General features: G+C 46.6%; 1 protein-coding gene across 2 annotated transcripts in view; it reads right to left on the bottom strand.

Moving 5' to 3' along the window:
• CACNG2 (calcium voltage-gated channel auxiliary subunit gamma 2) overlaps positions 1 to 22,231 on the bottom strand; it is a 59,613-nt gene extending 37,382 nt beyond the window's left edge. The window contains exons 1-2 of one of the 2 annotated variants that reach the window (XM_045009962.1): positions 21,494 to 22,231; positions 20,828 to 20,973 (exon numbers count right to left, since the gene is read on the bottom strand). In XM_045009962.1, the coding sequence (XP_044865897.1) occupies positions 20,828 to 20,969 (142 nt within the window). In that variant the 5' untranslated portion in view covers positions 20,970 to 20,973; positions 21,494 to 22,231. Of the gene's footprint in view, positions 1 to 20,827 lie in introns of both variants that reach the window. The other variant, XM_045009953.1, reaches the window with a different exon arrangement.
• Between the last annotated feature and the right edge of the window lie 2,010 nt (positions 22,232 to 24,241).

The raw sequence follows: 24,241 nt of genomic DNA, 5'->3' as shown, positions 1-24,241 counted from the left end.
GATTTTATTAAGCATAAAAGGTAGGATTTAAGTGGTTTTAAGTAATAACAGACAGAACAAAGTAAGTTACCAAGCAAAATAAAACAAAATACGCAAGTCTAAGCCTAATACATTTAAGAAATTGAATACAGGTAAATCTCACCCTCAGAGATGGGCCAATAAGCTTCTTTCACAGACTAGACTCCTTTCTAGTCTGGGCTCAATCCTTTCCCCTGGTACAGTCCTTGTTCCAGCTCAGGTGATAACTAGGGGATTTCTCATGACTGCAGCCCCTTTGTTCTCTTCCACCCCCTTTTATAGCTTTGGCCCAGGGCGGGAACCTTTTGTCTCTCTGGGTTCCCACCCCTCCTTCTCAATGGAAAAGCACCAAGCTTAAGATGGATTCCAGTCTTAGGTGACATGGTCACAGGTCATTGTAAGACCTCCTTCTTCATTACCCACAGAGTGGCCCCCACGTCCACAAGAAGGCTTGCAGGTAAATAAACCATCTACAGCCACTTGTCCTAGTCAGTGGGTGCCATCAAGATTCTAAACCACCATTAATGGCCCACACTTTGCATAATTACAGTAGGACCTCAGAGTTAACTTCATATTTCTAGTTTTAGATACAAGATAGGATGACCACACTCCGTAGATTATAAGCTTTGTAATGATACCTTACAAGAGACCTTTTGCATAAAGCATATTCCAGTTACATTATATTTACACTTCTAAGCATATTTCCATAAACATAGGGAGTGCAAGGTCACAACACACATTTATGGTATCTGAGGATCTGACCCATTCTGTCAATTGCAGGCTTAACTTCTCTGCTAGTGCTAGAAAACCCCACTATTCCAGACTTTAAGGGGAAGGATTCTCTCTCTCTTTCTCTCTTTTCTTTTTGGCTTCTTCTAATGTGAAATGTTTGGTGTTTTTATTACAAGACATAAAATCTTTTCCCAGCCCCAAATATGTCTGAATTTGCAGGAAGAACAATACCCCAGGGTCCTCTCTTCCCCCTTTGGTTCTATCAACCTCTGAGTATCAAACAGTCTTTGCTTTGGAGAGCAAAAAGATAATGAATGACTTAAAATAGCTCTGCTGAAGAAAATGTGGGTTTGATTTGAATCGTAGAGGGAATAACTTCTTTCTGGTTGTTTCCTAGAGAAGGCCAGCAGTACCTGCTGCGGCTCTTACAAAGTCCTTCTATGTTCAGACAATCTAGGCGCTTGCAAGAAGTACTGTAAAACCCAAATGAGATCTAATATGCAAATGACTGTGATCCATGACATTCCTGTAGCACTTTATAGACTATCTATATACATCTCATATATCGTGTTGATAGGCAGGCAATACACTGATAAACTGCAGAACCAGGTGACTTAATGCTGCATAGCGTGTTAGGAAGGCTGGTGCACTGATCAGGGTGTTAGCTTGAGACTTGGGCAATCTGGATTCAAGTCCTTGTTCTATCACTGGTTTCCTGTGCAAGTCACCTAGTCTCTCTGTGACATGTCTCTAAGATGAGGCTGATAAAACTTCCCTATCTCAGAGAGGTAAATAACTAAAAATGGTGAGGTGCGCAGATACCATTGTAAGGAGGGTCATATAAGAAGATGGCTTTATGAGCATGAGTGGCAGGCAGCTGCAGTATTCACAGAGATAATTAGCTAAAACATTTTCAATGAAATTTTGTGATGACAAATGGGCCATTTATTTCAGAAAATCATATTTCAGTCTTTGTTTTAACTTGTTCTGACCAGGTGTATTAGAGGGATCATCCTGACTGGTGCCAGTGAAACCTTTATATCCCCCCTTGTCATTCTCTATTCATGTGTTTTGCAGAAAAAAAACAAACCTGTTTTATCAGAGTTTTAAGAATATTATTGGAACTCTTTCTGTATCCCTCCAACAGGAAAACTAGGTATCTTAGTTCCTCTGAATCCAACCATACAGGCTTCATAGAAAGCTATAAATACCTCTAAAAGTGACGTAACCTCACTTTCATATACATATAAATGTCATAATTCTAAATTCCATCATTTTAAGTGAGTGCTGGGTCCTATGAAGAAACTAGGAACCTCCAGCCTCTCAATGGTATAAAGCACCTGGCCCTAATTGTCAGGTATGGCTGAGCTGTACTTGGAACAGGACTGATGGTGTGATGGTTTAAAGGTAGCTTTCTGCTGCCTTTGTGTTTTTATGATCATTGGAAAAGCAGGGGCTGGTTTGGTCTGTAGTGCAACTTAGAGTAACCACAGGGCTGCTCTAAATTGTGCCAGGTTACTCATGGCCCAAACAAGGTGTTGCAGCTGCTGGGGATTGTTGTAGAACTATGACACTCTGGCAACACTCGTCCCTTGCTCACGTCTCCTAAATGAAGGGAAGCCAAATGGGTGTGGTTATGCAGCTCTGTGCCACCCAGGAATTCCTCTACACCATGGCAATCTCCAGGTAGCCAGTTAAACTAGCAATGTAGAGCAGCCTTCTCAGGGGACAGATTCCGGGCCTCTGTTTTTAACTCTGGGGAGTCACATGGCAATGTAATGAACTTTAAACTCATGCCCTTTTTAGTTATAAGAAGGTCACTGGCCCAGGACTGTATTTTACCCATCCTGGGCCTTGGGCAAGTTTAATTGCAGGGTGGGGAGCGGGAAGGGACAAATTTATTCTTTGAAGAGGAAGGAGAAAATATCTCTTTGGCTGGTTAAGGTTTTTTTTTAAATGGCGGCTATTTGACGTTGCCCGGGGATTTAGAGTGTTCAAGTGACAGATGTAGTGAGTGAGCGGGCAGAGGCCAGATGAAACAGTCAAAGGTGCATGATAACTTCATTTATCACATTGCTGTTCAGTCAGCACACAGCTACATAATTTATCACATGGATATCATCTTCATGTGTGCGATGCACACACAGCGGATGCCCTTAGGACCATGCTGTTTCCCACATTTATCATTATTTAGAGTACTGATAGGATTCACTAGATGTAGAATGGAGAATTACCACAAAAACTGCTGCAGCTATTTAAATGATTAAATGAGGTAAATGCACATTTGTAAGGGCACGCAACAGACATAGAGCCACACATCCCTGAAAAGCTACCGCATCCAGAGTACAAAGCAGCAACCGGTTTGAGCTAGACCTGCTACACAACATACCATTATCATTATCCCCTTGAGATGGTCCAACAAAATTCCTGACATTTTCAGTTCAACCCTGAAGAAGTAGTATCTCAGGGGAATATGAATAGACCATCTAGATAACCAAGCATGACCAAATGACCCAGCATAAACCAAGACATGACACAACAGTACCTGATATAATCAGGGCAAAATTACCAGTATAACCCAGCGTGATCCATTAGAATGACCCCGTGACAACGATTATTGCCTATGATACAGAGTTAGTCATTCTCACCAGAGGATGCCGAATGACACAGCAGAGTGTTGCTCACTATAGCTTTATTGAACTGGCTCTCTGTGATTGGCTTCTAGAAGACACCCAGTAAGTGATTCAGCCAATTAGAGAGCAGCTAATCCACCAAAGTGTAATTCAATAATCTCTATTTTATTGTAGCATTTTTTGTCAACCCATTTACATTTTTCTGCTGCACTCATCACCCTAGTGTATGAGCACATCATTCTTGATAGATTGGCTGCTCTTTGGTGGGCTGCAGTTTTATTAGAAAATAGCTTTTTTCTAGTTTCCTTGATTTTTTAAAATCAGGCTATAAATGTTCTATCATCCAGTCACTGGACTGGCTGAGTACAGGTTGGGTATTCTCAGTTATAATTTAAGTTGACACTTTTAAGAGAGCTGTCTGATAAGACAACAATTGTAACAGTGTAGTGTGAGGTTATAGGGACCTTCTTTATAATGTTCTGCAGAACATAGGACAGACACTCAAAAATTGTCATGAGACAATTTGGAAAAAAAAACCCATTAGAATCCCACAGATATTAACGTAAACCAGCTGATACTCAAATTTAGGGCCAAATCCTCTGATTCACTCCAATTGCTCTGGGCCACTTGGTGGCACAAAGCAGCCATAAAACTGGTCTAACTGGCCACCTGAGGATTCCTCCAGTATGGGGGAATCCCTAAAGGGCATAAGCCATCCTAGCAGCTCCCTGTGCCACCCTCCTCTGCAGAGGAGGTGGTCAAGGAAAAGGGAAAAACAATGATCCCCTGGCCATGAGAATGGTTCCGTGGTGCCCATAGGCAGCTAGGTTACCCCGCAGCCAACTTCAGGATCAGAGGAACGTAAAGGTAGCTTAAAGCCATTTCTGCTCCCCTTTTTGCCCTGGATCAGTGCAACTCTGCTAGACCAAAGTCCATACGGTGAAGGGACTCAGCAAACTAATGGGATCTGTTGTGAACAAACCTATCTCAATCCCACAGTTCCAACCCATACACCTGATCTAATTACTCCTTCTCCAGCCACTCTCGACACTCCCTTCCCAAATTCTGCTACCTTCCCTTCCATGCCCCACTACTCTGCTCATCCGTCCTCTCACATATAACCTAAACCTCCCTTTATCCCCATGGCCTTGCCCACTTTTTGCCCTTGTGCTTTCTTTAACCCAATCTGAATCCCCCATCATTCCTGCTCCTATGTGCTCTAATCTTAATTTCCCCATCATCCTCTCCCTGCCACACATCTGAACTCCCTCCCTCATTCTCATACACCCCCACACATATCTGAACCAACTCCTCTTTGATCTCGCCCTCGTCTCCTATATATACCCAACCCAGTTCTTAAGACCTAGGTTAGTGTGGCCTCAGCCAGTAACTCATGAAAAGTTGATGAGTGACCGAGGCACCGCAAATCAGTAGTCTGGGAAAAGGAGATATTACAATATTCTTAAATTAGGTTCTGAAAAGAACAGGAGGTCCCATCCTGTTAACAAGTGGAAGATCAAGGGTTGCTCCAGGGAGTGCTGGCAGATAGAAAAAGTCACAACATTGAAAGCAAAGTTCCGTGTTGATCACCTATCAAGTGTTTATCACTATCCCAATGATTACCAACCAAGACATTATCACATTATGGTTCAGTTCATAAAATACAAGCAGTGCCTTTCGCTGTTCCTTCCAAATGGCTGACCTGATGCTCCATTGCGGCCTACTTTTAGTATTTCTGATGAGTACATTCCTTGGGAAAAGCTACTGCAGGGGAGGCCCAGTTCCTCATGCCGAGTCCAGAGGAAGAGCAGGGCTGGAACCCACGGCCCATTCTCTGGGTGAATGCAGCACCCTCCCTGATGGAACGATGTGGTGGAATCTCCATGAGGGGTTCGCTCTGGGGATTTCCTCTCCTTGAGCCCCTTCCCATGGATTTATCACTGGAGAGGGGCCAACTGGCTCATGAGTCTAATTCCACCCTTTCCTGAAGGAAACAATGATGTCAGTGCTGCGGCATCGAGAGCCACAGCAGATCCAGCATGCTCAATGAGAATGAGCGAGGAGACCCAGAATAACTGACATCGTGACCAGCGGAATAGGCGGCTATGTCCAGCTCAGAGTTTTGTTTCTTTTCACAGAAAAGCATTTTTTCGCTAATAACTCCTGCACTGTTTAGTTTTCATAAACGGAATGAGTTTACACTGGTCAATCGTGCTGTACTGACAGCCCTAGAGACCGCAGTTCTCTATTTAGCCCCAAAGCAGCAACAGCCTGGGCAGCAGCACTGCAGCGCTGCCTCTCCAATGAGCCTCGGCCCTGACCCGGAGGGACAATGTCTAGAGGCAATATGGGAGCCTGGGCTCTATGGTTCATTCAGTCCTTGGCCTCTCTCTGCTGAGACGGCAAATGAGAGATCCAGTTGTGATGGTGGATTAACATCCCATGGGGCCCAATTTTCCAAGTGCTCAGCACTCACAAGTGGGGACAGATTTTCAAAAGCACTCGGCTCCCGTTTAGGCTCCTAACTAAGAGACCTGTCCATTAGGAACTAAAATGAGATCAGTCAATTCATTTCACACAGGGCACCAAACAGCTGTCAAATGGGAACAACTTTAAACACAATCAATCTTGGGAAAGGGATCAGAGAATAACTAGTGACCTATGATTATTTTCTCAGATTTAAGGTAGGAAAAGACTCTGCATCCCATTCTCCACTACCCCACGGAGGAGAGGTAGTCAGTTGTAGTTGAAATGCTCTTTTTATTGATGTAGAAAACAACAGTGTATATAAATATGTATATGGTGTCTATCAGAGTTGTACATATGTTGGTTGTATCCTGCTTTGACACCTGTGGTATGGTGCTTGTCATCTTAGACTGTAACCCCTTTGGGGTAGGGTCCATGTCTCCCTGCATGTTTGTACACCACCTAGTACAAAGGTGTGCTGACCGCGTCTGGGGCCTGATGGCGCTGCTGCAACAGAGATAAAAGTAGCAATAATAATGATACTATAATCATAATAATGAGCCCTCTGGTCCTTAAGGAGCAGCACAGGAAGGGGATCATCAAGCTTTGCTTCCCCTGTTTAATTGACACTGCATGATCAAAGTCCCAAGTAGACTCATAGACTCATAGACTTTAAGGTCAGAAGGGACCACTATGATCATCTAGTCTGACCTCCTGCACAACGCAGGCCACAGAATCTCACCCATCCACTTCTATAACAAACCCCTAACCTATGTCTGAGTTATTGAAGTCCTCAAATTGTGGTTTGAAGACCTCAAGCTGCAGAGAATCCTCCAGCAAGTGACCCGTGCCCCATGCTGCAGAGGAAGGCGAAAAACCTCCAGGGCCTCTGCCAATCTGCCCTGGAGGAAAATTCCTTCCCGACCCCAAATATGGTGATCAGTTAAACCCTGAGCATGTGGGCAAGACTCACCAGCCAGCACCCAGGAAAGAATTCTTTGTAGTAACTCAGATCCCACCCCATCTAACATCCCATCACAGACCACTGGGCTGCCACTGAAGTTACATCCCAGTCTCCCAGCACAAAATTATACAGAATTATGCCAGAACGAATCAGGGGAGAGCCCAGGCGAGAGGTGGTTATGTTTGTATGAAGTTTGCTTACATGGACATGTATGCAAAAGGAATGATTTGGGGGCAGTTCTATTGCCTGCATTATGCAGGAAGTCAGACTAAATGATCTAAGGGGTCCCTTTTTGCCTTGGAATCTATGGATCCTGCAAATGTCCCTGTCCCCCATTTCCCTGTCTGCTCCACTCCAATCTCCTCTCTTTCCTCTCCATTCACACTCTCCCTCCCCACTTGGAATATTTCTCCTTTACAAAAGGGAAGGGATGAGAAATAAAGAGTTTGCCGCTTTATACTCCAGGTTCCGAGGCTGGGGATGTGTCTGGTAAATGTCCTCTAGGAAAAAGGTAGGACCTAAATATTTTAACTTCAACTCCTGTGATTTACTCCCCCGCCCCCAACTCTCTAAATCTTTCCTGTTCTTGTAACAGGCACCTAGGGGCAATGACAGCCCCACCCACTAGAGCACAGACTCCAGGAAGAGAGTAGACCCTGCTGCCTTGGGCATGTTTTATGTGTCTAAATGAGGTGCCTCTCCTCTCCCCCACAGTGAACTGGACCTGGGGAACAGCCCCCTTCCCATTGTTTCTCTCTGATCATGCTGTCTTCTTGTCCCATTATGCCACCTGCCTCCTAAAGGGACTGTCACTCTGCCAAGGTTTCCCTCCTGCTGTTTCAGCCAATCCAGCTCTAGAAAAGTCTGATCTGCTCAATGGGTGTGGGGTGGGGGAAACTCTCTCTATCTCTGGGCTTGCTTCTCCATACACACAGTGTTCTCGGAAGTTTTGGTTCTCTCGTAACTTTCTCCCCTTGGCTGTCCTTGTCATGTGCACCTACTTATAATCATGCTGCACAAAGAAACACACCTAACCTGTGATCTCACTCCAGCCCCTGAGATTAATTCCTGGAAAACCATGTCTGTCCTTCCACAATCACATATTCCTGTTGCTACAGGAACAAAGTGGCAGTTCATACAGTAGAACGGAGAGGGTGCAATAGTCAGGGCATGAGGCTATGACTTAGAAGTGCTGAATTTAAGTCCCTGCTCCACCACAGACTTCCTGGGTGACCTTGGACATGTCATTCAGTCTCCCTGTGCCTCAGTTCTCCATCTGTAAAATGGGGCTAATAGCATTGCCCTACCTCACAGGGCTGTTGTCAGGAGAACTCCATTAAGAACTGTGAGGTGGTCAGATACTACAGAAATGGAGGCCATAGCAATACCCCAGGTAGATTGAACAAATGGCCTTTCTTTCAGCTTCTCTAATCTTCAAATCCCACACGGCTCTATTACATGATCCCGAGCCCTTGATCTCCCAGACACACACCCTCGCTGCCTTGCCTTCCCTCAGTTTAATCACAGTCTTTACTCTGAACTCTCACTGATCCGGCCTGTGACATTCCTCTTCATTTAAAGGAATAAATGCTTCCCTCTCCGGAAGACACTGGCAGAGCAAGAGGGGGATTTGGGGGACCGGAATGCTGTTAAACCCCATTGTGTCTGGCAGTGGCTCTAGTAGGTGTTGGGGGAGAGATACACCTCTCCATCTCTGACAGTTTGGGGCCAACATCGCAAGTGCCCTATGCCTGGCTCCCGTGGGCTAATTGTACAGATACAGCAGGGCCACTGGACAGGTACTTCTGTGCCAAGCTGTGCTGTCTCCTCAGAAGCACTAGGGTCTTCTGCAGCTGGCTGGAATAGGCTGGGGTGCTTCAAAGACAGGCGGAGACATGGCTGGGATGGTCCTGTGGCCAGAGCCCCTTGGTCTCTCCTGAATTTCCCCCTTTCTCAGGCTGTGTTTCCAGAACAGTTTTTTTGTTGAGGGGGTGTCTTTCCCTCACTCAGCTGCCTCCTCTCCACATCCCTGTGGGCTGAGCCTCAGGTACAATCCTTGCCCCACACCCTCCACTTAGCTGTTTCTGCTGAGAGCCAAAGTCACTTCCCAAAGGCAAGGGAACCTTCCAGTCCCACCATTGCGCCTGCCTTTTAAGGGGGTCGTCACCTAATGAGGCATTGCCAGGCTGTTTTAGCCACTTCCCATTACAATATATCCTCTCTCTAAACCACTCCTCCTGTCCCTAGCTTCTTTCCCCCTTTTCTCTTTCTCCTTGCCCAGGGGGACCATTATTTACACATTCTCTTTGCCGAGATCCCCTGACCTCCAGCATCCCCATTCCAACACCTGTCTTTGTGCTGGTGGTGGTGACACATTAAGGGCCAGAGGCAGCTGCCCGTAGAAGACGACTGCCTCTCTTTTCCCTGCCCCCTTCCCATGCAGCTCTGGTGATGTACAGAACCCAGCTGAACATTTATCACAGTTCATTCACTCTCCCGCTCAGAAATAAGCATGGAGAAAAAATGTCTCCCACCCTCTCGCTGCTATTGACCTTCAAAAAACCATGACAGTACTAATGCCCAAACGGTTTCCCCTTGGACTAGAGGAAAAGGTAATGCTCGGGATCTAAATGAAGCAGCAGTAATTATTTCTGACTGACTTCTTAGAACCCACCCATGCTGGGTGCAGTTCTTGGGGGGCATGCACACTAGGAAATGAGGGCACTCTTCAGCCCCCAAACCCTCCACCTTAATAGCAGGGCAGTCAACTCATTGGCATTTTGGAAGAGGACCCCCCCAAATACACGCTGTCACCCACTCATTCTAATCAGCTGCATTTGAAGGGTGAACAGGACCCTAGCTCTGACCCCCATCCTAAGCGGACCAAAGAGTTAGAAATGTTGTGTCAAGAGGACCAAAGTTGTGTGTATGTGTGGGAGGAGGGTATGTATCAGAGATGGGGGAGAGAGAGTCGGACAGAGAGAATAAACAGTGAAATTTAAATTAGATTTGGACTGGTGGTTGTGGTGGTGGGAGTAGAGAAAAGTTGATTCAGAAAAGAAAAAGTTGTAGGCACTGTCTTCAGTCGGAAAGAGCCCTGTTTCAACGGCTGGTTCTCAGCAATTGATTTAGCTGCACTGGGCTCAGCTAGCTGTGGTTTACCCCTGGTTTAGCTGAACTGGTGCTGCCCAGGGTGTTTCCTTGTCTACACTCACAGCTAAATTGTGATCAATCCCAGTGCGGCTAAACTGCTAGCGTAAAAAAGGCCTGAGAAAGAGAGAGGGTCTCAGAGAAAGAGCAAGTTTAGGAAGAATGAAAATGTGGAGACAAATTGGTAGGAAGGAAACACAGACACTGAAAAAAGGCACATGGGTATGGAGAATAGAAAGTGAGGAATGGGAAGAGAAAAATGAAAGGACAAAAACCATCCAGGGGAGGTAGCCGGCTAGTGTTATTTTTTTATTTGACAGAGTGTCTGCTTTATACAACGTTTTGAATCTTTGATTTATTGGTGGTTTGGCTGCTTCTAGCAAAAACAAACAAATCTCTAGCTTTGGACACGAAAGAGGTGTCACTGTGGGCCCAAATCTGACCCCTTTTGGATACCACAGATCACCCTCATTTTGTGTTTTGAAAAGCTGGCAGGTATCAGTATACGGCCTCTGGGTTGTGAGATTCAGGATAAAGCCCATAATGCTTCTGAGGGGTGTTTGCTTACAGATTTGGTGGGGGGCTGGGGTATGAACTTCAGACAGCATATTCTACTGAAACGGATTCTGACTCCTGCCTCTCCTAAGCCGGGCCCTGTTGTGAAAACCTGACATGTGAGGGTTCTGCGTGCATGGGGTGGAAAACGAGGGGAGACTGTGCTCTTAAGAGAAAGAGTGTAACAGGAGATGGGGAAGGATGGCAGTGAAGAGGGGAGAATGAAAGACAGAAGGCTCCCAAGGAAGGAAGGAAGGAGACAGACAGAATGGTGGAGTGTTTGTGGTCAGAGACTCAAAGCCAGACTGTCCCATCTGCCATTTTGCATATTCTCAAAATCAAGCTGCTGATCTAGTAAAGGAATCTGCACCTGAGAGAGTTCTAGTCTCCTTCCGAATTCTCTAGACAGGGTGATGGGCATAAAAATAGAAGTAGCTCCCAGAAAGTGGTAGTGGGAGTACAATTTACTGCTGGTATAAGGGGCTGCGCAACTCCATTGACTTTACTGGTGTTGCAGCCACTTACAGCCGCACCAAGTTTAGCTCTGGGTCCCTAAGGTGTGCTGGAAACGGAAGGGCACAGAAAGACAGTGGTGAAGATCCCTGTTTCACTCACTCAACACAAGTACGGCATTGTATGAACCTGATTCTCCTGCCACTTGCATCTGGTCTAAAAAGCAATACAACTCCACTAACTTCAGTGGAGTTACTCCAGAGTTACATCAGGATAAGTGAGAGGAGAATCAGGCCCTTCGCTGTTGGGTATGAAAACAGTACGACATTGTACAGCATCGAATGCCACTTCAGTAATCATTCCCACAGAGGCAAGAGAAGGGAGACAACCTCATTTCTAGTTCAGTCATGATGGCATCAAAGAGGCCCAAAGCCTATAACTTTCTCTTGCAGCCAGGAGTCTGATAGGAATAATTCTTTGCACATATCTAGCATCTTCATTGCTGACTACTCATTTTATTCAATAGGATACAAAGGAAAAGACTCGCTTTAATTCCATATACTCTCAATTGCCCTCGATCCCTGGATCCTACCCAGGGAAATATGATAAAAATGACCTAGTCTCACTATCAGTTTGTGAAATTAGGGCAATCATTGGCAGTAGCAGAAACACAGGCTACTTCAAAGCCTATGGGTGCAATTGAGCAGGGCTAACATTTAGAAACAGGAATTTCCAGACTGGAATAGCCCTGTGGCCCACCTAGTCTAGTATCCTGTCTCTGACAGGAGCAGCACCAACGCTTCACAAGAAGGTGTAAGAACACCACGGCAGGAAAATGTGGCATAATCTTTCCCCATAAAGGCCTCATTCTAGTTTCTAACAGTGAGAGATGGGCTTAAGACTTGAAGCAAGAGGTTTTAGATCCCGTGCAAAACGGTTATCATAATTAATTATGACAACTCTGGATATTCCTGTTATCTGCATAAATGTCCATTCACTCACTGAATCTTACAAGGTTCTTGGCCTCAACAACTTCCTGTGGCAGTGAGTTCCACAGTCTAATTACACACTGAGTGAAAAAGTATTTCCTGTTATCTGTTTTCATGTTGCTGCCTTTCCATTTCATTGCATGGCCCCTCGTTGTGTCACAACAGGGAGAACAGACGCTCCCGACCTACCTTATCTAGACAAATCATTATTTCATGTACTTTAATCATGTCCCCTCTCATCCATCTCCTTTCTAAGGTGAATAATCCCAATCTTTTCAAACTCTCTTCATCTGGGAGGTTTTTTTTCATGTCCCTAATAATTTTTGTCACCCTTTTCTAAATCCTGTCTAGTTCTGCAATAACCTTAGTGAGATGAGGTGACCAGCACTACACAGTATTCCAGAGAAGGCCGCCCCATTGATGTATATAAAAGCATGATCATTTCCATATTATTCTCCATCCTGTACTTTATGCATCCTAACATCTTGTTTGCTTTTTTTGCCTGCAACTGCACACTGAGCAGAGGTTTTCACTGAGCTATCTACCATGGCTATCTAGTCCCTTTCCTGAGCTGATGCTGTTAATTTAGAACCCTGTAAAGGTGTATGAGTGGTCCTGTTTCTTTTCCCCCAAAATGTGCATTACTTTGCATTTATCCTCACTGAACTTCATTTGTCATTACATTGTCCTTTCATCTAGCTATTCATTTGGGGCTCAAGCAGCAGCCTGCAGGCAGTGCCCCCACCCCCAAATCCTTTAAATGTCAGTGCTAATCTCAGCTTTCATTTCTTTTCTTGCAAAGAAAACCTCCCCAATATAAACAGATTGCTGGGAATGAATGTTTGCCATGGCACTTCTCCCTGACAGTCACAGATTAGTCACAGTACAACAGTCACCCAGGGCTGTGGCCAGGGCACCCTTTATTTTTTGGTAGGACCCTGAACTAACTCATGTCTGAAGGCTGCCGTGAGCTTCTTCTGACCCTCTGGCTGGCTGCCTGCAGCTGAGCCCGACCCTCTGCCGAGCTGCCAATGAGGCCTCCAGTCATAAAGGGCTAGAGGCAGCAAAGTGAAGGAACTGGCTCAACTGCAGGCTCTCTGTATGTATAAATATCTCCTGTCTGTGTGTTCCATTCTATGCATCCGAAGAAGTGAGCTTTAGCTCACGAAAGCTCATGCTACAATAAATTTGTTAGTCTTTAAGGTGCCACAAGTACTCCTGTTTTTTTTGCGGATACAGACTAACACGGCTGCTACTCTGAAACCTATCAGAAGAGAGCAGAAGAAGGGGGGAACCCACGTCTCAGACAGCCCCAGTGGCAGCAGCATTCCCCCTGAGGGAAGAAGAGGAGGCAATGGGGGAAGGACGGCAGGAAAGTGTGGACTCTGGCTTCCCCTTCACAACAGCAACAGCTGTCAAATTCCTTAGTGGAGGAAGGGAGGATAGTAAGAGCTGATGAGGATGAAAGGAAGAGGGAGGGGAGAGGGGAAAAAGAGATTTTATGGAGCTGGGACAATTCAGAAGTGGAAAAGAAGGAACAGATTTCAAAAGGGTTGGGATCCTTCAGTGAGGAGAGAGAGAGAGAAGAGCCAGAGATGGGGGATAATGGAATAGAGGAGAGGAGAGAGGACAGAAAGAGGAGAATGCAGGAGCAAAGGGGATGAAGAACAGAGCAAGGAAAGCAAGAGGACAAGATCAGGTAACAAGAGAGAGGGCAAGAGGGATGGACAACAGAGAACTGGGAGTGAAGATGAGAGAAGCAACGAAGGGACAGAAGAGCTGCTTTTGAAAGAAAGAACAGAAGGGAAATGAAAGAAAATAAAAAGGGAAAACAATGGAGAGAAACGAGAACAAAATAAAATGGAGATGGCTAGAATGAATCAAAGATGGAGGGAGAGGAAAAAGCTGGGAACAGAGATGTAGAGGTAAGGTCACATACGCAAGGCAAAACCTCTAACTTTGAGGTGAATTTTCTGTAATGTCAGTTCTACGATCCCCCTGACACACCCTAAATCGCTGAACGTTTGGGTGGGCAGCAGCTGAATTCTCTAGTGAGAAACACTTTCTTCTGTGACCCCTTTGGAATGGGCAGGACCTCATGTGTGATGTGCAGGAGCACAGTTCCTGTCAACTAGCGCAATCTGGAGGGCAGAAACGGCACAGAATGGAGGAGTGATGGCTTCCCCCGGGGATGAAAAGGGCATGTTCAGCTGGGAATCTGTTCTTAAATTAGGGGCAGTGATGGGAGATTCTGAAGGGTTCCCTGCTCCCAGGCTTACCGTTGCTTTTGGGTTCTGTTTTAGAATGGGTGGTGCTGATGTAAAACCTCACCAACACCCCTGTCTGCTGTCCCCCTTCCCCACTAAAGCACTCTGGATTAGACTATACCAAAGTGGAATGCGTAAAGGGGTGCACGGAGAAATGCATGGGTTAAAATGGAATCATCAAACAGGAATAGCTCTCTGTATCCCTGGAAAAGAGAACATTTATCGTATCCCCCATGTAATTTCTTTATGCGTTACTGCTGCCATACTACATCTTTGTGTCCCTCCCACTACATTTCCCACCCACTCCCTTCAACAAGGCAATTCCTGGTGCATTTCAGGACAATATTAACTCATTGCTCTCCCTCTCTCTCTGTAGGAGGATTCATAGTTGCTCTTTTAGAGCTATTTAGAAGTCAATTCCCAGCCGTTCACCATTGTAGATGAGCATTAACCTGTCATAGCTCACAAATGAAATGAGTTTGCTGGTCTCAGCCTGTTGGCTATTCACCCACATCATAAAAGCTCTGCACAACTTGCCATGATTTACAGACAGCTATGAATTAAGTCTAGAGGAGGACCAAACCCACCAAAGCTTCCGGGCTCCATAGGCAAACTTCCTGTCCGCTGTCCCTCACACTAATGAAATGTGATCTTTCCCTCACTTTTGAGTGCTTGATCTTTTTCACAATGAAGAAGCAGCCAACCAGCCCAGACCCTCCCTCCCCTTAGCAGGTGGAAAGCCAGCAGCAATCAGCTATGCGCTGGGCCATCACCTGCTGCTCTGACTCAGGCTCAGGACTGCATCTAGGCCTCCTGTGATCCCGGCCCTTGAAGGTACAAGGACCCTGGGTTAGTTTGTTGCTGTTTATATCATGTGCTCAGAGGAGGTCCAGGAGTAGAACAGCAAGGGGTACTACTAGTCGGGACTGGGGGCACTGGCAAAGCTGTGTGAGCCAAGGACTGGAGTAACAGGCAGTTCTGCAGGGCTGAACTGAGGTGCATTGGCAGATCTGTGGGGGGTGGTACTGGGACGGGGCCGATCATGATCAAGGTACAATGACAAAGCCGTGAGGTGGCACAGGACTGAAACAACAGGGGGTCTACGCAGGTCAAGGATGAGGTACGTTGCCAGAACTGTGTGGAGAAAGCTTACCCAATGTCTGCCTGCACCCTGCTTTATTTTGCTGTCGACCCTTCCTTTTCACGAACGCTGAAATTGCACTAAACTCCTATGCACTGTTCAGATATAACAAGCTGGAAAGAGAAACAGATCAGCTCATTAATTTTCCTCAGGAAGGGTCTGTAGGCAGGAATTGTTTTCTGCACCAACATCCATTCAATTACTTGTCTTCACACCAGTGAGATCTACAGGGATGTCTAACCCTGCACACATCACTCATGCCTTCTCTCACCAGACTATTTTCTCCCTCCTCTCCAGTATAAAAAGCCTCTCAGAGCTGTCCCTTTTCTAATAATAATGACATGCCAGAGCCAATAACAATACAGAAATACAAAATACAGTTCGTTTCTATTTAAGAACATAAGAGCTGTCAGACTGGGTCAGATCAGGGTCCATCTTACCCAGTATCTGTACTAGAGCTTCAGGGGGACTGCACAGAACAGGGCAATTATGAGCCATCCGTCTTCCACGTCTGGCTTCTGATAATCAGAGGCTTAGGGTCGGTCCGAGCATGGGATTACATTGCTGGCCATTCGCCAAGATGGTCAGCAATTGATAAACCTATTTTCCATGTATTTAGCTTGTTCTTTTGTGAATCCAGTTATACTCTTAGCTATCACAACAGCCCATGGTGATGAGCTCCACAGGTGAGTTGTGCGCTGTGTGAAAAAGTACTTCCTCTGCTTTGTATTAAACCTGCTACCTGTTAATTTCAGCAGGTGACCCCTGTTTTTTGTATTGTGTGAAAGGGTAAATAACACTTCTCAGTTCACTTTTTCCACACCATTCAGGATTTTGTAGGTCTCTATCATATTCCCCCAGTTCTCTCTTTTCTAAGCTGAACAACCCTAATTTTTTTTAAGTCTCTCCTGATATGGAAGCCAATCCACAACCCTTATCTGAACCTTTCCCATTTCCACTAGATCCTTTTTGAGATGGGGCAACCAGACCTGCACACAGTATTCAAGGTGTGGGTACAGTCTAGATTTATACAGTGGCATTGTGATATTTCTGTCTTATTTTCTAGCTCTTTGCTAATGGTTCGTAACATACGGTTAGCCTTCATAAGGCCCCAATAAACTACTGTCTTTCAGTTTTGAAGATTCTACAAGAGGAGATTCAAATTAGTCCCTAGTAATGGAAATCTACAGTTAGACCAGAAGTATCATTCATAATAATAAATATACAAAAGGTTCCATGCAAGGAGGGAAATGGTTTGGAGGATCAGCAACTTTCTTAAAGGCAGAAAAGGCATAGAGCAGCAGATCCATGGGTGCAGTGAGTTTGCAGATCTGAGCTGTTTGGTGGGTGGGTGAGCAATTAAAAAAGAGTGCCGGATTTTATATTAAAAGAGCCAGTCTCTGCCCTTTTAAGAAAAATGGCACAAAGATTCTAGAGTGACATGAGAAATTGCTTAGACAGCGCAGCTTGATGAGAGAGTGGTACCTGGAGGCAGATCAAAAAACATTGCTTGTTTGGTACTTAACATGAGCAGAGACTACATTTCTCCTCTTATCCTAGTGTAGCACCGGAGCTCATTGGTGGGCTGGAGGAAGAGGGGAAAGGACCCTCTGCCATGAAAGAGTGTTGAGATTGGAATCCTTATTCACCTCAGCACAGAAGGTCCTCCAGTATAAGGTTGGAAGTCCACTGTGGGGAACCAAGCTACCGTCTGAAAGAAGTGGAACCCTCACAAAGAAGGAACAGGGGGCCCAGATTTCCAAAAGGGACTAACGTCTTTGAGTGCTTGAATGCATTAGTGCCTAACTTGAGACACCTTAAAGGGACCTGATTTTCAGAAAGTGCCCCTGAAAAACATGCTCCCCTTACCCCCAAATAACTAATCACTTTTGGAAATCTTGGCTGAGATACTAAATTTCCCTCTCACCGCAGGATGAGGACTGGGGAGGTGGAGCACTGCAGGGAACAGAATGGGTGGAGAGAGATAAAAGCAGAATGAACATGGAGGCTGACAGGATGGTAACTGGGGCCAGATAAGTACCTGAGAGATAGATGGGGCCAGGGAAGGAGAGAGCTCTAGGTGATAACTGAGGCTGATTGGTGAAGCAGAAGGAACCCTGAATAGAGGCATCTATCAGGGTGCCCAGCCACACCTGGCCTATATAAAGGTAAATAACTACAATAATATTTCTAAAAGAAAAACCCTATTTCAAATGATTACTACACTACTTATCCACCACTCTCCAGCACCAGCCCAGATTTCATGAGTCCTTGGAGGACCAAGGCAACCCCCCATGCTAGTGGCCTGGACAGCATCTTCCTACCAATAGGCCGAGAACAAACATTGACGACTTCCTCAGTTCTTTTCCAGCAGTATAAAGCTTCTCACACACCAATGGCCCCTCCTCACCTCACAGCCTGACCCAAAGCCCACTGAAGTTGATGGAAAAACTCCAACCTATGGCCACCCTGTAGATGTGGGGGATTCCAGGTGGAAGGCCCTCTTTGCCATTTCCACTCATGGTGCACTTCATTGAATCATGAGGTTAGAAGGGACTGCAAGGGAGTCATCTAGCCGAACCCCCAGGTGCCAGGCCACTGGTGACCTCTGTGGGGAAGGGAGGAACAGGTCCTGGCCCCCAAGCAGCCAGCTTTCAAACACGGTGCCTGAGAGAAGTGTTTCTGATTCTCTCTCCAGAAAGGACAGGGTGGAGGAGGGAAGCCAACCGCACTAATAAAAACCCCAGAGAGATGAGAAGCAAACACGAAGTTGCTTTTCATTTGCAACCATTAGACAGCAGCTTGACAAAGAGCTTTGAAATATGGTCAGCTAGGGAAGGGGAATGAAAAGAAATCCAACCTCACAGAAATCCCTGCTGGGAAGGTCCTTGCCAGGGAAGCATGGGGCACTGCTGACTTGTCCCAGCGACAAAGGCCAATCCCGCTTAGTGTGAATGCCCTAACCCCCCCACCCCTTGCACACACCCTTGGCCAGCAAGCTGTGCTGTCTCGCGAAAACTCCTTCACCAGCCCCCCGTCAAAGTTTTAGTGCAAACTCTACCTGGCCCTGCCGCTCGGGAGAGGCCGATTTTAGCAGCTGGGCTAGTTAATTAGCAGCAGAGCAGTAGCTGTGCCCTCCGCATTCCCCCGTAGCGGGAATGGGAAGCCTCATCTTCCGCGGAAGGTTCACACGGCTTGGCGGCAGAGCAATTAAACAAACAGGGGTGGGGAGGAGGGGACTGGGTATTGCCAGGGGGCGGGGCGCTGAGCCCTACCAGCGCAGGCTGAGGGGGAGAGGGTCCTGCAGGGGCAAGCCAGCTGCGTCTGTCTGTCTGCATCTCAGGGCTGCTGTTCCCAATCCCCGGAGCGAGGGGGAGAGCCCCGGAGCGCGTTAGCGAGGGCGTGCAAGGGGCTGATGGCTCCTTGGGGGAGCAAGTGTGAAAAATCGGGACACTTTTTCGGGTGGGGGGTAGTTGCCTATCCAAGACAAAGCCCCTGGTCCCCCTAGAGGGGGGCAATGATGACCTTTTAATGTAAATATTCCAGCGCTTGGAATCTAGGGGAGGTCCCAGCTGAGGCCATGGCAGTCCCTGTGCCTGTAGGGGCCGGTCCAATGTGGGGGAGAAGGAATGCAACCTCTCCGATCCCCCCCCGCCCCATTGTAGCCATAGCTACGTGCCTGTGGGTAGACACACAATCGGAATGCACAAGTGTCCTTCTGCCCGCTTATCTCTCGCCTTCATCTCCCCGCTAGGTCTCCAGCAGCTCACCGAGAGGCTGTTCGCCCCCCAAGCTCCCCGACTCATTTCGCTTTGCGTTTCTTTTTCCGCGAGGGGCTCTTATCAATGTTTAATGAAGTAGCTGCCTCGTTCGCCGATTGGGCTGAAAGCGGCCGGAGAGGCTCTTAACGATGGGGTGGTGGGGTTGGTTTTTGTGTGTGGAAGGTGTGTGTTTAAAACCTCCCCGCTTAATTTCCTGATATTGATTTTCTGGCTTGGAGCTAGCATCGAGTATTCAGCAGAGAGCTCCTCTGCAGAATATGTGAAAAGGCAGCGGTTTGGATAGAGAAAGGGCACCAAATGCAGTATGCGTCAAACAGACCATCGCTCAATGAAGTCACTTAGCTATTCAAAACATGTTCAGCCATCACTCAACCGTTTGCACCAAGAACCGGGGTGGGGGTGGGGGCAATTCGCGCTTCTTCCCGGACCACAACCATTTCCAAACAGCCTGCTTTGGTGAGAGACGTTAGGACAGAACCCAGTTTATTCCCTCCCCGCCTCCACCCCACCCCCAAACCTCCAGGGCTGGTTTTAGAAAACCAATTCTGCGGTATCCACTTCCCGTTCCTCCTCATCAGAGCGATCAAGGCTAATTCGGTTAAGGTGGACCCATGCAGACATGGACATACATGCACATTATCTGTGGATGTCCCCACCCCACCCCCAATCGACCCTCCTGCTTAGAGTCTCGTCTTGAACACCGATTTTACGATCCGCGGAAATGCTCTGTGTGTGTGTGTGTGTGTCTCCATAAACCAGATATCCGTGCCCCTCTCCTTCCAGGACGTGATTTGAAGACCCCCCACCCCTCACCCCATGCACACATACACCAACAGCAATACTAAACAACACCGATTTAAAAGCAAATTGCGCCCCCCCCCCGCCACGTCTGAGTCCAGGGGCTGGCTGCATTGCTGGTTCTCCAGAGGCCATCAGACCATGTCACGGTATGTAGGAGCTGAGTTGCTGCCCAGTTTCACCACATTATACTTAGGCTGGTTTTCTGTTCAAAGACTTATTTATTTTTAGACTTTGCAGTAACCCTTTCAAGAGAACAAACACTCAGAAGGGGGGGGGGAGAAACACCCGCAAAAACAAAACCCACCCCAGCAGCGTGTGGCTGCTCAGAGACATTACGAAATGCTCTTGAACTCTGCTTGAGCTGACTGGAATCATTCGGATTTTCCAAATAAGGCTGCTTAGACAGAACAAGATTGGGGGTTAGGTGGGCCCCCCATAAAGGGAACTTGATATTTACATATGAGGTGTTTTGCCGTTTTTTCTCAGTTCCCAGACTTATGATCCTCAAAGCAATTTGCAAAGGAGAGCAATTATTTTAGTCTGTTATTATAGCCAACAGTGCACCAGTTATGTAGCATTTCGCTTGCTTTCCCAGGCAATAATGATCCGGAAAGAGGCGGATCACACAATTGCCTTTAACAGGGTCTCTGGATGTTTACACAATGCATAGATTACTCCAATTAGGAGGGTTTTTTTGGAAGAGGGGAAAGAGGAAAGGATAAAGGAACAGAGTAGAGAGCATATTTTCCCCCTCTTATTGCCTTTTCTTTCCTCAGCAACTAACCCAACCATCCTTGTTCCATGGTGAAAGTGAGAAAATGGTGGAATGTGGAGAGATTTATTTGGGGAGGGGTGAGGAGATCCGGAATCAAATACCTTCCAGGCAGCAGGTTCTCCATAATCCAGAATGGGTCATGACTTCCTCGTTCTTTTTGCTGGTTTCGTTCTCACTGACACTTTTAGTCTTGCAAACCCCTCTGGAGTAAAGCCAGTAGTCGGTCCCCACAGCTATGGTCATCAGGCTGAAGGCAGCGAAAGCACCAACGGTGGTTAAAAGCATCTGAACACCTCTGTCAAAGAGCCCCATAATTCTTCATTATACAAATACCCAACCGCCTTCTGATTCTTGGGGTGTGGGTGTTAATAAAATAATAATTCCACTACTAATATAATGGGTATATATATATATGGAGAGAGATATCAAAAAGGGAGGTAAGAAAGCCCACGGAAAACAGTGTAAATTATAAAGACCACACGGGAGGAGGCTTGCCTTTTAAATCAGAAACGTTCCGGTTGTAATATAAAAAAGAAAGACAAAGAAAAGAAAAAGAAAAGAACAAAAAAGACTAAAGCGAGAACCCCCCCCAAAATGAGATGCCTTAATCCCTTTTTCTAAAATTCTGGTCTCCAGTTTCCATATGTAATGGCTAATTTGGAGATGGCTTCCACAGTGAACAGGGGAGCAGCAGCAGCAGCATCCTCAACACAATCTCTCATTATCTGGACCTAGACAGTTAGAGATTGTAAGAGCAGAGATGCAACCTTCAGGCTTCTTGCTTAGCTCTGCAGCCTGCGCCATGAAAATCCTTTTTCTTCTCAGTTATCTTCCTGGGATTTGTGTGGTTGGCTTTTTGGGGGGTTCAAATTCTTCCTTCCTTTTCGTCCTTTCTTTTTTCCTACCACCAAACCAGACTTCCCAGTATACTGTGAGCCCTTGATTTCAGCGGTACAGGTGCTGAGGTCTTGCCTTCCATGGCTTTCCCCACAGCAGCAGCAGCAGCAGTTGTTGTTGTTGGTAAAGTGGGCAAGGGAGGGGGGGTTTCTCCCAGAGAATCGAGACGGATTTCCCTCCTCCTCTTGGCAAAGCTTCTGAAAATAAGGGGACCGGTGCCTTGCTGCAGGATTTGCTGCCTCTGTCTCTCTTCCCTTGTTAGCTCCTTTCCCACCTACTGCATTAACGTGGTGGTGCTGATCTGGACAGCTCCCCTGCACCGATTTCTCCGCGGTGCTGAAGAACAGCTCCTGTGCCTCTTGCCCGGGATGCTGATGGGAAACCGGGGGGCAAGAGCTTCCTCTTCCTATATCCTCTTTCCCCCAGCGTCTACAAATGCGAGTGACCCTGCTCTGCTCGGAGGAGCAGGGAGGGCTGGGGAGGGGGTTGATTAGCCTTCCCACTTGTCCTTTCCTGTTTTTACCCCTCTTCTTCCAAGCCCTGAAATAACTCCCCTAGGCTTCAGGAGCTGAGAGAAAGGCGTAGCTGGATCTCGCTCGCTCGCAGCCCAGCCTCCTTCGCATTCCAGCTATACGTGCCCAGAGCTCCAAATACAACCCTCACATCACAATCAGACCAGCACAAAACTTCAATCAGCCGTTTCTCTTCCCGGGAGACGGGGGAAATGTAACGTGGAAGGGTAATTAAAAAATAAATAAAATGTGTTTTTTTTAAAGCACTTGGTCTTCATTATTCTCGGGCTGGCTACAAGTTACACTGTGGGGTTTTCCCCCTCTCTCCTCTCATTTCTTTGTCTCTTCCTATCCAATAGTGTATGAATCTCTGGGTGTCTTTCTCTCTCTTTGTAGCTTTCCTTGAAATCCCAAATGCTGCTCCAAGCAGCAGACATTTTGAAAAGATTAGTAATTGAAAAGATTTTTTTTAAAAAGAGTTGCTGCAAATTGAATTCTCTTCGCTCAAAAAATAATACTCCTTTCATGTCTACATTTGAAACCGAAAGGAGCGTTGATTGAATCCATTCGAATCAAAGTCGGAATAGTTAATTGTATGTAAGTTTCCTGTGTCAGACATAACTCGTTAGTACCGAATCCGAAATCATGTATATAACATTGTACATTGCTGACATCAAAGCATGTCATAATCCTCTCCCCCTTCCCGAGCAGTATCATTACACTCGGTTAATTACATTATTCACCTCGCTCATCATTCTATATGTGTAGCTGTTCTTTAATCTAACACCAGTAAAGAGAAAAATGACTTCATCTAATTCCTGATGCTACAGATTTAATTTCTCTCTGATCAGCTTCATAGTTCAGAGAACAAGAGACCAGAAGGGCTGCTTTGGGTTCACTGTTTTTCTGCCAGAGGGGGGTGCAGAGAAGTTGAATCAGTTGGAGCGTTTGAAACACGTTGCAATTTAATAACTCACTCCATCCCCCTTCCCCCCCCCGCTGAGCTCATGCTTAGAAGACAAACTCTCAGAGGTCTGCTGAACGCTAAAGAGTTTGTAAAAAAAAAAAGTGAATTACAAACCACTTTGCACCAGGTATAAATTCATCTCTAAAGGTTGCCTTCTGCTATCGAATTGACTGACCTAGAATAAAACACCCTTCTCAGCTTTACAAGTCAATTACCAAACTACCTGGTTTTTAGCCTAATTTTCCAGACTAACCATTTCTGCCCACACGGGCAATGACAGGTTTGCTGTAGTGTGAAGATCACACATTCTCTCTTCCTTTGTCTTCTGCTTTTTCCGTTTTCTTCTGTCCCTCTTAACAGCGTGGCTTCATTGTCCACGACCTCTAATTGTCTTCTTTGTCCCAATAAACACATTTAAACCCAGGAAAGTCTACAAACGACTTTCAGGGCATTAAACAGCCTGGCCAAGCAGGGAAACAAAGTTTATTGACGGGGCAACCACGTGGCTACACTGGGGTATGGATGGGACCAGGAGACTCCCCCTTTCCCTACCAAAAAGCTGGTGTCTCGCAGCACAACAAAACCTGCGCAGGGCAAGCTCCTTCCGGGCCGGGCAGGGCAGGAGAACGCCCAAACCCCAGCTCTTCCCAGCCTAGGGTGACCAGACAGCACGTGTGAGAAATCGGGACAGGGGGTAATAGGAGCCTATATAAGAAAAAGCCCCAAATGTTGGAACTGTCCCTATAAAATCGGGACATCTGGTCACCCTATCCCAGCCCTACTCCAAGAGTCTTTACGATCCCACCCCGCCCCAGTCCTGTATTCCTGTCAATTGCTAACCCAGCCACAGCAGAGCAGCCCTCGCTGTCTCGCCCCCGAATCCCCACCTGGCCCTGCCCCTCAGAGCACAGAACTGTAACCCAAGACGGAGTAAAATGGCAAACACCCTCAGGAGGTTTTGTTTGTCAACAACTGAATGCTGATGTCTGGCACTGTCGGTAACAGGAGCCATAGCAGCAGCAGCAGCTGCTCTGTTCCGCAGCAGCCGCCGTTCCTCCTGGCGGGGACGAGGGGGCGGATCGGAGGACAGAGTGTGGTTTCAAGTCTACGTTTTGGCCCCCTTCGCCTGTCCAGCGAGA

The sequence above is a fragment of the Mauremys mutica genome, chromosome 1 (assembly GCF_020497125.1).
Source record: "Mauremys mutica isolate MM-2020 ecotype Southern chromosome 1, ASM2049712v1, whole genome shotgun sequence".
Classification (NCBI taxonomy): Eukaryota; Metazoa; Chordata; order Testudines; family Geoemydidae; genus Mauremys; species Mauremys mutica.
The sequence above is the reverse complement of the archived record's forward strand: the minus strand, read 5'-3'. Positions and strand labels throughout refer to the sequence as shown.